Source organism: Giraffa tippelskirchi, chromosome 9 (assembly GCF_054371585.1).
Source record: "Giraffa tippelskirchi isolate mGirTip1 chromosome 9, T2T-mGirTip1v1.2.pri, whole genome shotgun sequence".
Taxonomy (NCBI): domain Eukaryota; kingdom Metazoa; phylum Chordata; class Mammalia; order Artiodactyla; family Giraffidae; genus Giraffa; species Giraffa tippelskirchi.
Genome location: NC_137283.1, coordinates 7,150,563 through 7,165,549, shown reverse-complemented (window position 1 = coordinate 7,165,549; position 14,987 = coordinate 7,150,563). Strand labels below are relative to the sequence as shown.

The 14,987-nt window shown below is 43.4% G+C and overlaps 1 protein-coding gene across 2 annotated transcripts in view; it reads left to right on the top strand.

The window, feature by feature from the left end:
* Window positions 1-14,987, top strand: part of GLB1 (galactosidase beta 1) — a 97,935-nt gene that overhangs the window by 61,793 nt on the left and 21,155 nt on the right. For both annotated transcript variants that reach the window (XM_081527103.1, XM_081527104.1), the window contains exons 11-14: window positions 5,076-5,150; window positions 7,403-7,492; window positions 10,292-10,405; window positions 13,289-13,420. In XM_081527103.1, coding sequence (XP_081383229.1) covers window positions 5,076-5,150; window positions 7,403-7,492; window positions 10,292-10,405; window positions 13,289-13,420 — 411 coding nt within the window. The remainder of the gene's footprint in view (window positions 1-5,075; window positions 5,151-7,402; window positions 7,493-10,291; window positions 10,406-13,288; window positions 13,421-14,987) is intronic.

The window sequence follows — 14,987 nt, the reverse complement described above, 5'->3', positions numbered from 1 at the left end:
ACATAACAGGACTGGCGCATAGAAGCTGAGTGTGCAAATGATAGTGCATTCATCTGCATTACCATTAAATGTGAACAGACAACTAAGGATGATGGCCAGATGTTTGTGCAAATCCATAAAAACTGCAACCAGGAGGAGAAAGACCAAGATGAAATAAACAGAAAAATAACCCTAAAGGCAACAGCATTCACAGGACAGGAGAGATCTTAAACAAAACAAAGCAAACCTTCTGAAATTTAAATCCTTCAGAGATATTTGAGAAGATATTGCATTGATAAAATAAGAACAGAATACTTTGATAAATGAGACCAAGAAAAAGTTATTGGAAATTTAAAAAATATCCTAGAAATTTGAGTGAGAAGACAGATGGAAACAGGAGAGAAAAGATGAGACACAGAGAAGAATAATCTGGGAGGAGCAGGTTACTTATAAGGAAGGGGAGAAATGGAGAAAAAGAAAACACCAAAGAACTAATACAGAACTGTTTCCAAAATAGAAAAGAATATCTGAGTTGCCTAGTACAATGAATGTAAAAACCATGTGTGTCCAGATGCATCTTTATAAAAATTTAGGATATTGGGGGATAAAGAACCTACAAGCTTCTAGAGAGACAAAGCTGGTCACCTTTTTCAGGAATGTGCTTGGCAGGAGCCACACCAGGTGACAGAGGGAACTAAACAGCACCCTGTCATTCTGAGGGAAGATGATTTTTTTAAAAATACTTATTTGGCTGCATTGGGTCTTAGTTGCAGCATGCAAACTCTTAAGTTGAGGCGTGTGGGATCTAGTTCCCTGGCCAGGGATTGAAGCTGGGGCCCCTGCATTGGGAGTCGTAGCCTCTGGACCACCAGGGAAGTCCTGAAGATGATTTTCAACATAGAATTCTATACCTATCCAAATTGTTGACTAAATATGACATACTCAGACATTCAGAGATTCAGCAAGTTTCCCTCCCATGTACCAGTTCTTAGGAAGTTACTTGAGATTGCTCTAGTGAAATGAGGAAGTCATGAGATTCTAGAAACAGGAGGGAAAAGCCAGAATAATGATAAAAGCCTGGGGACTTCCCTGGTGGTCCAGCAATGCAGGGAGCATGAGTTTGATCCCTGGTCAGGGAATGGGGATCCCACAAGTGGTGCAGCAGGGCCATAAATAAATGAAATATGAAAGTTTTTCTAAAATAATCCTGTACTCTCAACCCTTGGAGCAGGAAGACTGAGGGTCCCAGTAGGAAGTTTTCTAGGAGAGAAGAGTGTTGGAAGAAACTTGATACCGTCTTTGGAAATTTGGAACCATCTAACCACCATGTTAACCAAACAGCAGAGAGGAAAAAAGAAAGGCCATTAGAAACCCCAGGGAAGAGAAAAGAAAAATAACGTCTTCAAGGAGAGAGAATCCTGGTACATATCTGCCATTTAGCTATGCAGAGAGCAATGTTTATGTAATTGTAATAATGTGAGCACAGGTGATTAATTTTTAATTTAAGGTCAATGCACACTTGAAGGGAGGACTTGTGACTATAAGGTAGACCTTTAACCTTGACATTGTAAAAAGCACAGCTGATGGTTTGGAGATGGGAGTGGAGAGGAGAGCTAAGGGGAAGGATGAAGATAGCCTTATGTTTAAATGTGTGGACACAACAGATAATGTCCTAGTCGGTTAGAACTAAGAAATAAAGGTATAGGGTATTATTTAAAGCCACAAAGGTAACCAGTAGAGAAAGTAAAAATGGTGACATAATCATATTGGCAAGAAAGGGCAATATTTGAAGAGTGCAAATGAGCTAAATCCCATGTATTAAAGAAACAAATGATCATGCTTTAAGTTGCTCAAACAAGAAGTAGCAGATAAGTATATTATTTAGAGACTAAAAGAAGCAAAAATCGAAACAGTGAAATAATTTTAAAATGATTTCCTCTGAAGAACAGAACTAAAAGAATATTGCAGGAAACCACTGCTTTTTACTATGCTTTTTTAAAATTACTTTTAAAAAGGGAAGCTGAGAGGCGGTGGCGGGGGGGGAGAAGGAAAGAACTAAGAGCCCTGACAGATCGTAATACAACCTATTAATACTGGAGATTCCAGATGGACATAGACTTTAAGACCCGGGAATTACACCCATATCTTCTGCCATTAATAGGAACTCTGTGTGTGTGTATTTAATAAGGTTTTTGTTTTTATTTAAAAATAATTTCAAACTTACAGAAATGTTTCCAGAATAAGAATGGTAGAACACACACTTGTGTATTCCGCACCCAGATTCACCCGTGTGAATATTTCACTACGTTTGTGTCACCATGTGCCCCTCGCCGAGCCCATGTGTTCTTTAAACCCTGGAGGGTTCTAGGCATCAAGACCCTTGACCCCTATGCATTTCAGTGTATGTTTTTTAACAGGCGAGCATATGCTCTTATACAACCACAGCAAATTTAACATTGACACGAAACTTTAATCTACTCATGAGATTTAATTTGCAAACGGCACCTCTTCCTACTACAGGCTCCCTCCCTTCAGAGTCAGTTTCGCCGTGCACCTTTTTCTCCTCTTCCCCACTCCAGTCTTCTCCTGTCACTTTCATCCTCTCTACTTGTTTTTGCTTTTTTGTTTCACCTCATTCCTAATTCAGGTCTCAGTTTTTGTTGTTTTTAAAAATAACTCATCTATTTTTTGGCCATGCTGGGTCCTCTTTGCTGCATGGGCTTTTCTCTAGAGCAGGGGCGACTCTGTAGTTGCGGTGTGTAGGCTTCTCTCAGGGAGCACTTGTTCTAGGGAGCAGGGTCCTCAGGAGTTGCAGCACATGGGCTCAGTAGTTGTTGTGGCTCCTGGGCTCTAGAGCGCTGGCTCAAATAGTTGGGGTGCATGGGCTTAGTTGCTTTGTGACGTGTGGGACCCTCCCAGCTGCTGCTGTTGCTAACTTGCTTCAGTTGTGTCCGACTCTGTGACCCCATAGACGGCAGCCCACCAGGCTCCCCTGACCCTGGGATTCTCCAGGCAAGAACACTGGAGTGGGTTGCCATTGCCTTCTCCAATGCACGAAAGTGAAAAGTGAAAGTGAAGTCGCTCAGTCATGTCCGACTCTTAGCCACCCTATGGACTGCAGCCTACCAGGCTCCTCCGTCCATGGGATTTTCCAGGCAAGAGTACTGGAGTGGGGTGCCATTGCCTTCTCTGGGACCCTCACAGACCAGGCATCAAACCCACTGTCTCCTGCACTGGCAGGCAGATTCCCCCACTGGACCATGAGGGAAGCCCCTGTTGTCACTGTTTTCAATGGTAGCATTTAAAAATTTTTTTCATTGGTGTATAGTTGATTTCTCCTGGTAATCTTGATTCCAGCTTTTGCTTCATCCAGCCCTGCATTTCTCATGATGTACTCTGCATATAAGTTAAATAAGCAGGGTGACAATATACAGCCTTGACGTACTCCTTTCCCAATTTGGAACCAGTCTGTTCCATGTCCAATTCTAACTGTTGTTTCCTGACCTGCATACAGATTTCTCAGGTCAGGTGGTCTGGTATTCCTGTCCCTTTCAGAATTTTCCACAGTTTGTTGTGATCCACACAGTCAAAGGCTTTGGCATAGTCAATAAAGCAGAAATAGATGTTTTCCTGGAACTCACTTGCTTTTTTTTGATGGTCCAACAGATGTTGGCAATTTGATCTCTGGTTTCTCTGCCTTTTCTAAATCCAGCTTGAACATGTGCAAGTTCACAGTTCACGTACTGTCAAAGCCTGACTTGGAGAATTTTGAGCATCACTTTGCTAGCGTGTGAGATAAGTACAATTGTGCAGTAGTTTGAGCATTCTTTGGCATTGCCTTTCTTTGGGATTGGAATGAAAACTGCCCTTTTCCCATCCTGTGGCCACTGCTGAGTTTTCCAAATTTGTTGGCATATTGAGTGCAGCACTTTCACAGCATCATCTTTTAGGATTTGAAATAGCTCAACTGGAATTCCATCACCTCCACTAGCTTTGTTTGTAGTGATGCTTCCTAAGGCCCATTTGACTTTGCATTCCAGGATGTGACACCACCCTTATGGCAGAAATCAAAGAAGAACTAAAGAGCCTCTTGATGAAAGTGAAAGAGGAGAGTGAAAGTGTTGGCTTAAAACTCAACATTCAGAAAACTAAGATCATGGCATCTGGTCCCATCACTTCATGGCAAATAGATGGGGAAACAATGGAAACAGTGACAGACATTATTTTGGGGGGCTCCAAAATCACTGCAGATGGTGACTGCAACCATGAAATTAAAAGACACTTGCTCCTTGGAAGAAAAGTTATGACAAACCCAGGCAGCATATTAAAAGGCAGAGATATTACTTTGCCAACAAAGGTCTATCTAGTCAAAGCTATAGTTTTTCCAGTAGTCATGGATAGATGTGCGAGTTGGACCATAAAGAAAGCTGAGTGCCAAGGAATTGATGCTTTTGAACTGTGGTGTTGGAGAAGACTCTTGAGAGTCCCTTGGACTGCAAGGAGATCCAACCAGTCCATCCTAAAGGAGATCAGTCCTGAATATTCATTGGAAGGACTGATGCTGAAGCTGAAACTCCAATCCTTTGGCCACCTAATGCAAAGAACTGACTCATTGGAAAAGACCCTGATGCTGGGAAAGATTGAAGGCGGGAGAAGAGGATAACAGAGGATGAGATGGTTGGATGGCATCACCGATTCAATGGACATGAGTTTGAGTAAACTCCGGGAGTTGGTGATGGACAGGGAGGCCTGGCGTGCTGCAGTCCATGGGGTTGCAAACAGTCGGACACGACTGAGCGACTGAACTGAACTGATAGCTGATTTACAATGTTGTGCTAGTCTACTTGTTTCCGCTTTCTGTTTTCAGGTGTTTTGTTCTCTAATTATCTGAATGATTCCTGGAGCTTAAAGCACAGACATACACAGACGCATGCTTACAATTCTGTTTTGGAGGGAGTTTTTGGTTCCTTTGCCTTCCCAAAAATCACTGGCACTATTTGAATCTTTGATCATTCTTTTGAAACATGAATTGTAGAGATGTGTTTCTGAGAGTTTAACAGCTGTTTTTCTTTTCTTTTTTCCACTGTGGTTTATAGTTTGTAAAAGTACCGGAAGGTCCTATCCCCCCATCCACACCAAAGTTTGCATATGGAAAAGTTGCTCTGAAAAAGGTAAGAAAAAAACTGACAGAAACATTCAGAGTGAGGAAGTGGAATTCAGCAGTCATGAGTCAAAGTGTTACACCTGGCAATCGGTTCCTTATGTTTTTGTGAACTTGTTTTCTGTGAGACTGATGGGGTGGGTGATGTTTCTGGGAAAATGGGGACACAGGCTGTGAGATGCTGTGTGTGGTGCTGACAGGGTGAGTGCATCAGGCGTGAGCGGGCATTCTTAGATCATTTTGTTTCCATTATCAGTGTCAAAACCAGTGTTAGGAGCCCTTGTGGGAATAACATGCAACCTTATTGTTATGGCTAGTGACATTCATTTCTATAATTCTCCTTTTCTAAAAGGAGTTCTCAAAAGCTACGAACATTAACTCAAAATTATACACTCCCCTCCATCTCAAAATCATGTCTTCAGGAAAAAAAGAAAAATCATGTCCTCATGACTTGTGGCTTGTATGGTAATTGGGACATTGAGTGGGAAAGCTAGAAACGAATCATAAATACCAGCGAAGAGCTTTTTCTTCTAGGGAAAGAGAAAAAGAGGAGAGGCTTCATTTGATAGTCAGGAGTGACGTAAGCCCAAGGCAATTTGTTTTGACCATCTTCAGGTTTTCCCCTCTGATAATCCCTAACTCCTACCTGGGTTAACTAACAAGAAAAAAAAAGTTATACATTTCTTAAGAATCTTGATATGCCAAAATAGCATCATAAGTTTTTATCTTTAAGCAAAATGCCAAACACGATTGTATAATGTTTCCATTTGTGAAGCCCTTTGATGTTTGGTTGAGCTCTTGTAACATTTTCCACCTAGTGTCTGATATGTGTGTTACATTCTACAAAGAATGTGGTTTCTCTGCTTGATAGGAATCTTGCTTTAGATTAATCAGACTTTAATCACATGTGTAAAGGGAGTACCTTCTACTTGTTCATTGCTACTGCTACTTAAGGAGAAGTTTGTCTTTTTAAGCTGTGAAAAGTTTATTTTTATGCAACAGAAAATAACTGCAAATGTTTTAAACAATAGTGCTAAAACAGAGCCACCTTAGTACCAAAGCACATTCTGTTTACCAGGAAGGAGAATTGTGAGACCAGAAACTACATATATACGATTGAAGACAGCAAACGGGTGTAAACCTGTGTCAAGTTTGGGAGTCCCCTGGTCGTCCAGTGTCTTAAGACTCTATACGGCCCATTCGGGGGGTCCAAGGTTTGATCCCTGGTCAGGGAGCTAGATCCCACATGCTGCAACTTAGACCCAGTGCAGCCAAATAAATGAATAATTAATTTTTTAAAATACTGAGTGATGTTTATGTAGATCATAGTTATATAGGATAAAAGCTTTCACCGTGAGCTCCTTAGGTTGTCCAAGTGGGAAAGCACTCACTTAGCTGAATTGATGGGATTGCGCCTAACAGATTTTTTTTTTTTTCTCCCATGATACCTATCAGTGAAGTAGCCCTAAAAAGCGTTTATAAAATTCCTAACCAGTTTCATGTTGGGGAAAGCCCTGGGTTTGAAGCCAAACCTAACTGCAAATCCCATCTGGGCCGTGACTCAAGTGAACTCCTCTGAGTCCCCAGTTCCTCTTCCCTAACAAGGGACAGTATTGCCTTCCTTGCCCGGTTTTGTGAGGACTCAGTGAGGTGTGTGGGTAAAGGCAGGTCTCTCCGAGAGTTTGGTGAGGCACCCAGGGTTGTTTTGTGCCTCAGAGTAAACATCATGGGGTACAAGAAAACACAGTCATTTAGGCTGAATATAAAAAGTGTTAATTGGGTGTCTGCTATATGCTGGACATCGGAGGTGAGCACAGTACAGACCTTGCTTTTAAGAAGATGACTGTCAACAAGGAGTGCAGTGGGGTAAACAAGTGGAAGGTGATACAGGCATGGGGAATATGAGCTACTGACAAGCTCAGAGGAGGGCACAGTTGGGGCTACTTCACTCGGAGGTGGTGGGAAGGCTTTACAGAGTCTTGGTTTTCATGCATGTTACGGGCCTTTTCTATACAGAGGGTTGTGATTGTAAATAGGTATGTTTGAAACTCTTTTTACAATATCATCTGTTATTTTTCATCCAGAGTTAGGGACTGGATAGAATTGATTGAAGGTGACTGTGGGACAGCCCTGAGTGGAATTCAAACCATTTCATTTTATTTAGGGGTTTGGTCAAATCAGCTGTCTCTGATGATGACGTTATTTTTACTGTGATTAAGTGAGGGGTGACAGTGAGTGAATGCTGCTTTTGTTTCTTTTCAGTTAAAGACAGTGGAGGATGCTCTCAACATCCTGTGTCCCTCTGGACCCATAAAAAGTGTTTATCCCTTGACATTCATCGATGTGAAACAGGTAGGGCTTCAGAGGTAATGCTTTACCTTTTTTCTACCCTCAAAAATATGTGCTTTCTACCCTACCTGTTCTGAACACAGGGACTAAAATGGTAAGCAGATAAATCAGACCCCACGTAAAACCACCTCGGATCTCCAGGCTCTAGCTCTGTGCGCTGCACGATGGCTGATCTTTCCTGTTCTCCTCACCCCCATTTCTTATCAGATAGGTAATAACCTGCTTTAGCATAATTCTGTGCAGGTTATACATTGAGTATAGGTCTGCTATAATTAATCTTATTAGGTATCAGGTAAAACCACTGTTTTATTACTCAAAAAAAGAGTTATTTGTTCTTAGTTCCAAGATATAGGGACTATGTTCTTAATAGATTAGGTTATTAGAGATTCTTTTTCCTGCCTTTGCAGCGAAAAAGAACAGATGGGTGGGTGTGTGTGTGTGTGTGTGTGTCTGTGTGTGTGTGTGTGTGTGTGTGTCTGTGTGTGTGTGTCTGTGTGTGTGTGTGTGTGTGTGTGTGTCTGTCTGTGTGTGTGTGTGTTGTTTAATCTCCAGGCACAGCTCCATCTTTATTGTAAAATTTCCCCAACTTTTTATGTTAGAAAATTTGCAACACTAGTACAATACCCATAGAGCTTTAACCTAGATCCATCAAGCATTAACAGCTGCTTCCTTTGCGTTCTCTTTCTCTGTGTGTATGGTTCGGAGTCAGCTGCTTTTTGCTTTTTTTAAGCATTTGAGGTAGTTGTCAACATCATGACACTTCACTCTTAAATATTAGAGCATATATTTTTAAGGACATTATCCTACATGATCACAAATAATGATCACCCTTAAGAAATTTAGCATGGATACAATCCTATTATCTAACATACATACGTTCTACAATCAGGTATCCCAGTTTATTCCAATAATGTCCTTTATAGCTTTATCTCTTTTCATTCCAGTTGCCAGTCCATGATCACACATTGCATTTAGTCTGCTTTCATCTGAAACAGTTCCTGAGTCTCTTTTTCTTCTCTGTCTAGTGACATGGTCATGTCTGAAGAGTTGAGACAGTTTCTGAGTTCTGTAGACCATGCCTCACTAGTTAGATTCAGTGAGACATTTTTGGCACTCACACGACAGCAGTGGTGTGTTCTTCTCAGACTCCTGTTGTAGGATCACTTGGTGCGTTTAGTTCAGTGTCCTGTTTGATCACTTAGTTAAGATCTCAGCTCTGGTTTTTGAAATGGAAAATTATCTAGGGGCTCCTTTCTTTGTGAGGAGATCACCTTCTGAAGGGTGATATAATAACAGCACATTTGATCTTGCTTTAGCTTATTTTGCCTCCAGTTACTATTGTTATGTTTGTGATTTCACTCCAGCAATACTGCTTTGTGATAAATAAAAATGATTAAGTAAGCTCCCCCTCACTTTTTTATTAGTGTTGGGTAGTGTTCTTTCTCTGGTTCTAACACACACTGGTTGTACATCCATGTCCCCATCTACCTGTCCCCCCCACCGAGTAGGGTCGGAGCACATCAGATAAGACACAACTCAGAGCAGTGGGAACCTGGGAAGTGGACCCCAGGTTAGTGTCCTTGCTTTTTCTCAGACCCTTTCTGCTCTCTCCCCTTTGGCCAAGGCAGTGCTCTCAGATCAGGTGTGGCTCCTGGGCCCTGACTGCTTCAGATCTGGGACAGGCCGTAGAAGATTTATTTCCAGCAAACCTCTCAGCGGGCACAGCTGCAGGGGGTGGGGTGCAGCTTTGGTACCCCTGCAGCTGCCTCCCCCATCCACCCCCCGTCCCTGGAGTCCTCTACTTTGCCACTGCAGGGAGGATCTCACCTTCTGCTCCCCTCCCGGAAATCCCTAGTCTCTGAGCCAGGATTCACCACTCTGCTCTATTCAAAAGAAAAAAGGAAACAAGAGATGGGAGATTTGGGGGTCTGGAAGGGAGGCATCCTTGTGCTTGAAGGCTTGGGTGATGACAGTGGCATTTCTTGAGTTCAGCACTTTCCTGCAACACAGGAACATGGGCTGGTGTTTTCCTTCCACTCCTGCATGTCACCTCTCCCCTTTGCTGGGCTGCACTCTCCTGCATTCAGGGCCGAGGAGTGGGAAACTCTGTTTCCTGCTGGGTTTCCATTTGGATTTTCCTGTATGACTTGATTTGTCCAGCTCTCCCAGCTGATGACCACCCAGGAAGCCATTCACCCAGGCTGGTGTTTGGGGGCTTCCTTTCCGACCAGGGGTCCCAGCATCTCAAAGTACTTTCTGAGGCACATTTAGAGGCACATTTCACCCCTACCTCTATCTGTCTCTCGCTACCTGTTTCCCCCTTGCCTCCACTTGAAACGGTTTCTGATTGACTCTTGTTTTGCATGCTAGAGCAGATTTAGCCCAAGAAGCTGGAGAATGTTTTAAGGAGCATTCTGTTGCCGTTTACCTTTTGGTTTTGTTGTCTTTGGTTTTGGTTTTTGAGGTAACAGCAGTAACCTTTTGATCTGTGATGGGATCCTCCCAAGTGATTCTGGCACATCACCTAACACGTTCCAGGGTCTGGTTCCCTCTCGTGGGAGGGGAGGGGATGTTTGACAAAGGCCTCCAGGCTTCCTTGCAGTTTGCTGCTGTGATGGTTATTCTGTGATCTGAAAACTGAAGCCAGTTCCCTTCTTTCAGACAGAATATTTGCCGAGGCTGGGGAAGCATTTCATTCCTATAGTTTTAGATACGTTGCTTTCACGCGGATGGAGGGTGACCCAGTTCTCCTAAGGTGAACTGCAAGAGTGATGTCTTTTTCTTGCATCCTTCTCTAACCAGTACTTTGGATTTGTGCTGTACCGAACAACGCTCCCTGAAGACTACAGCGACCCTACACCCCTCTCTTCGCCGCCCAGTGGCGTCCATGACCGGGCCTACGTCTCTGTGAATGGGGTAAGAATTCTCTCTGAACTTGTCTCTGCCCCCACGGGGGAGGAGAGTTGTGGGTTGCACTTGGTAATGATTTCAGAGAGACAGCAGTAAGCAGTCCTGAGGAGAGATCTTATTCCTTGCCCAGGAATTGGACCTGGGTAGCCTGGATGAAAAGCAGAAATCTTAGCTGCTAGGCCACCAGGGGCGACAGGCAAAGTTCTCCTGGGTCTTTCCTCTGTTTGAAGGCAAGAATGTTTCAAGGAGGCAAAAACTGTAAAAACAGGTAGCAAGTTTATCCTTAGAGACAGAGCACAGTCAGTGGGGCAGCACACAGAGAAACAGCATGTTTGTCCGAGTTCCCTGGTTGCCTAGTGGTTAGGATGCAGCATTTCACTGCCGGGGCCTGGGTTTGATCCCTGATCCAGGAACTGTCTTGCATGCCGCACAGCAGGACCAAAATACAAAAATAATAAATAAATAAAAATAAAAGACTGAAGCAAGGCAGAAATACACGCGCAGCAGGTGTCCTGAGTGAGGAATGTAATAAAGAGGTGATTTAAATCCCTTATATAAGACAGTCCTTCTGGGTCTTTGTGTACCTTTGGCCAATTATCTTGTCTCCTTTTTCACACTTGACCTGTCCTCGGGCCTTCCCCAACATGCGTGCCTAACTTTTTGCTAAAATGGATCTCACTGCAGAGGCCTCTGGGTACACGTCCTCACTTGTCATGGGGTGGCATGTTTTGACCCCCAGGGAGCCTGTCTGCACATGTACTGACAGGGAAGTTTCCCTTGACCTCAGGAGTGGTCATCTTATCTCTTCTCTTCAGCAGAGGCCAGCTTCTGCCACTAGCTTTGTCCTTGAAGTGTCTTCAGTTTGACCCCACTTGACAAACACCAGATGTCCAACCCAAGGGCCCGTCTATCTCCTACCTCAGTAACATGACGGTCAGGGCCACTGCTGCCTTCCCACCCTCAGGCTCCACCCTCCTGGTGATGCTCCTTAGCTGTCCCCCTTGCTGGCTGATGTAGCCTCACCTGCGCTCCGTCTACCTGAGGTATACACCCCCATCCATCCAAACTTCCCGGTCACCCCCCTAGTCCAGGACCATCCCCTCGGACTGACACTGTGTGTCACGCCTGTCTTCTTTGCTCCCGGGCGGCAGGGTCTGTTTTGTACACACCAGGTGAGTCATTTAACTTAGAGTCTTCATCCTGCATGAGAAGTTATATTCTGAAGGGCTGTTCATGATAATTAAAGCCAAGAGATACAAAGACTTTGGTTTCATACAAAGTAAACATAACCTTATAGGATTTCCATTCCTCTCACTGAAACAAATCATGTGAAATAAACACATGAAAGATTGTTCCTAACCAAGAAAATCTGCTGAGAAAAAAAACTTTTTTTTAATTTTTCTTCAAAAAAAAAAAAGAATGAAGTGAGTTTAATATATGAAATAGGCAAACAACAAGGTCCTACTCTATAGCACAGGGAACTATATTCAATATCTTATAATAACCTATAATGGAAAAGAATATGTAAAACGAAATCACTTTGCTGGACACCTGAAGCTAACACAACATTGTAAATCAACTATGCTTCAAAAACAACACAAAAGGAAAGAAATTGAGGGTCAGAGAAGTGAAGTGATTCACCCAAGGTTATTCAAGTAAGTATCAGAACTGGTTCTCTGGTTCTTCTATTTCTCCACAACAATCTCCCATGTCTCCCAAACTACTAATTTTTTTTTTTTTTTCAGATTTTAAACTTTTTATTTTGTATTGGGGTATAGCCAGTTAACAATGTTGTGGTAGTTTCAGGTGAGAGACAATTTTATATGAAAATATTTCCATTCTATTGTCATGAGTGGTTTTAATTTGAGTGGGAGCAAATGTCTAAAACACTATGAGTATGTATACTGATGGCAACGATTTCTAAAATTCCAATTTGAGGGTTGTTTTAGTGATTTACAGTCTTTTTTTTTTTTTAAGAATCTTGCATTTTAAAAAGTTAGGAATATGTTGCTGCTAAAATACACGTTATTTCCCCTCATTCTATTATTTCATCTTTGTGGTTAATGCATCATATCAGGTATTTTGAAGTAAAACTACTCCACCTAACTCTCTGATTTTATCTCGTTTGTCTTATTTTGTCCCTCTCCATGCTGTTTAAAAGCTATTTTTTATTACTGCCTTTTTTGCTGTGAGCACATGAAGAGATTCCTGTCTTAGAAATCTTCCCCTGGAATTTCTGCCTCCATCCCCTCTCTGTTAAAAACAGATGCACAGCCTACTCAATACTCTGTAATAACCTACCTGGGAAAGGAATCTGAAAAAGACTTCATATACTGATATGTATACATATACCTGTACCACTTAGCTAGCTGTACGTCTGTAATGAACACATTGTAAATCAACTATACCCCAATATAAAATGAAAATTAAATTTAAAAAACAAGGGACTTCCCTGGAAGTTCAGTGTTTAAGACTCTGTGATTCCACTGCAAGGAGTGCAGGTTGGATCCCTGGCTGGGGAACTAAGATCTCGTGTACTTTGCGGCATGGCCAAAAATTAAAAATAAATGAATGACATTTAAAATAACAATAAATACAGAATTAAAAAAAAATTAAAATAGACACACAGGAAAACATCCCAGAGCTAAGGAAATGAGCCTCAGCCCTTCCCTGCTGGGAGCTGAGTCTGGCAACCCTCCTATGTAGAAACCAGTGGTTGCAGGAGCCTGGGCATCTGGCTGAGGACTTGGGCAAAGGAGCCATCAGAGCATTTCTGTCCCAAGTCTGGTGACACTTCAAGGTAGGAAAATGAGTGTGGAATTAACTGAGCAGGCTGCCTCTGCTGACCCTCCCACCCTAGTTAATTCTCATTTGGTATTGAACCCACAGGTCCCCCAGGGAGTCCTTGAACGAGAATCTGTGATCACCCTGAACATAACAGGGAAAGCTGGAGCCACCTTGGACCTCCTGGTGGAGAATATGGGGCGTGTGAACTATGGCTCGTATATCAACGATTTTAAGGTAGGCCCAGACTCCGTGTTGGGAGAAGGCAATGGCAACCCACTCCAGTACCTTTGCTTGGAAAATCCCATGGACGGAGGAGCCTGGTAGGCTGCAGTCCATGGGGTCGCTAGGAGTTGGACACGACTGAGCAACTTCACTTTCAATTTTCACTTTCATGCATTGGAGAGGGAAATGGCAACCCACTCCAGTATTCTTCCCTGGAGAATCCCAGGGATGGGGGAGCCTAGTGGGCTGCCGTCTATGGAGTCATACAGAGTCGGACATGACTGAAGTGACTTAGAAGCAGCAGCAGCCTCCCTGTTGGGAGTGAGACTCAAAAGTTGACAGAACTGTGCCTAAGTCATTGGGGAAGTTTCTATAAATCCACTTAAAGACTCTTCTGCATACACTCTTGCCTTCCAGCCCTGTTAACGGGGAAGTAACTTTCTTTTTTGGTTGCGCTGGGCCTTTGCTGCTGCACACAGGCTTTCTCTAGTTGGGACAACTCTCTAGTTGCAGCACATGGGCTTCTCATTGCAGTGGCTCCTCTTGATGGTGGAGCATAGGCTCTAGGCTTATGAGCTTCAGTAGTTGCAGCTTGTGGGCTCTAGAGTGCAGGGGCTCCAGAAGTTGTGGCTCATGGGCTTAGTTGCTCCGAGGCATGTGGAATCTTCCCAGACCAGGGATTGAACCCATGTCCCCGGCACTGGCAGGCAGATTCTTATCCACTGTACCACCAGGGAAGTCCACATAGAAGTAATTTTTAAAAGCACACCCACTTTGCCAAATTTGATGAGTAAACTTACCTGGTTTGTTTTGCAACCTAGAAGCTGGGTTATTTTGAAGATCTGTTTTCCCCTGTAGATGATGAGAAAGTCGAGCTTTGCAAACAGAACCCTTGCATTTGAGTTCAGTCATCCTTTAGCAAGAAACAGGAGGAGGAAGCCACCGCACCATGCTTTTCCTTTGCTTAAAAAACCCACCGAGCCTGCAAAAGGCACTCCCTTGCCAACAAAGCCAACTTAGCATTTGTTCTGCTGTTTTCTGGGTGTGGACAAACTCTTGACTTTTAGAAAGCCTTTCCCTCTGCGCACTGCTCTCACCTCTCTTGGTTAGTCTGTGCCTAGGCATCTAGTCCAAATACGTTTTCCTGATGTACATTTTGAGAGCATTGTTCAGTAAATGTTGGTTATGCTCTTACACCGTGTGTGTGCTCCACGCAGTGCTTTTGGGGGAAGGCAAGGATGCTGAGACACAGGCTGCCCCTTGGGTAGCTCACCATGTGCTAGAGAAGGGAAGGCTGCACCTCTGGAATGATGGCAACACTCACGACAGGACAGGGGTCTGGGGCTATCTCCTCACCCTCCCGGTGGCATCTCAAAAGCAAAGCACTGACACTCTTAGAGAACAGCCATGCAGGGGCCACTTTTGTCTCCAGTATAAAAGAAATGTCCCTGTTACCATCCTTGTGGTCAGACTAATTAATGGTCGTCCTGCTTGGCTATCATAGGCCACACTGACCCCCAGAGTGACGGGGATTCTTGTGAGGTGTCTCAGTCCCCAGGACCCAGCAAAGAGCCTGGCA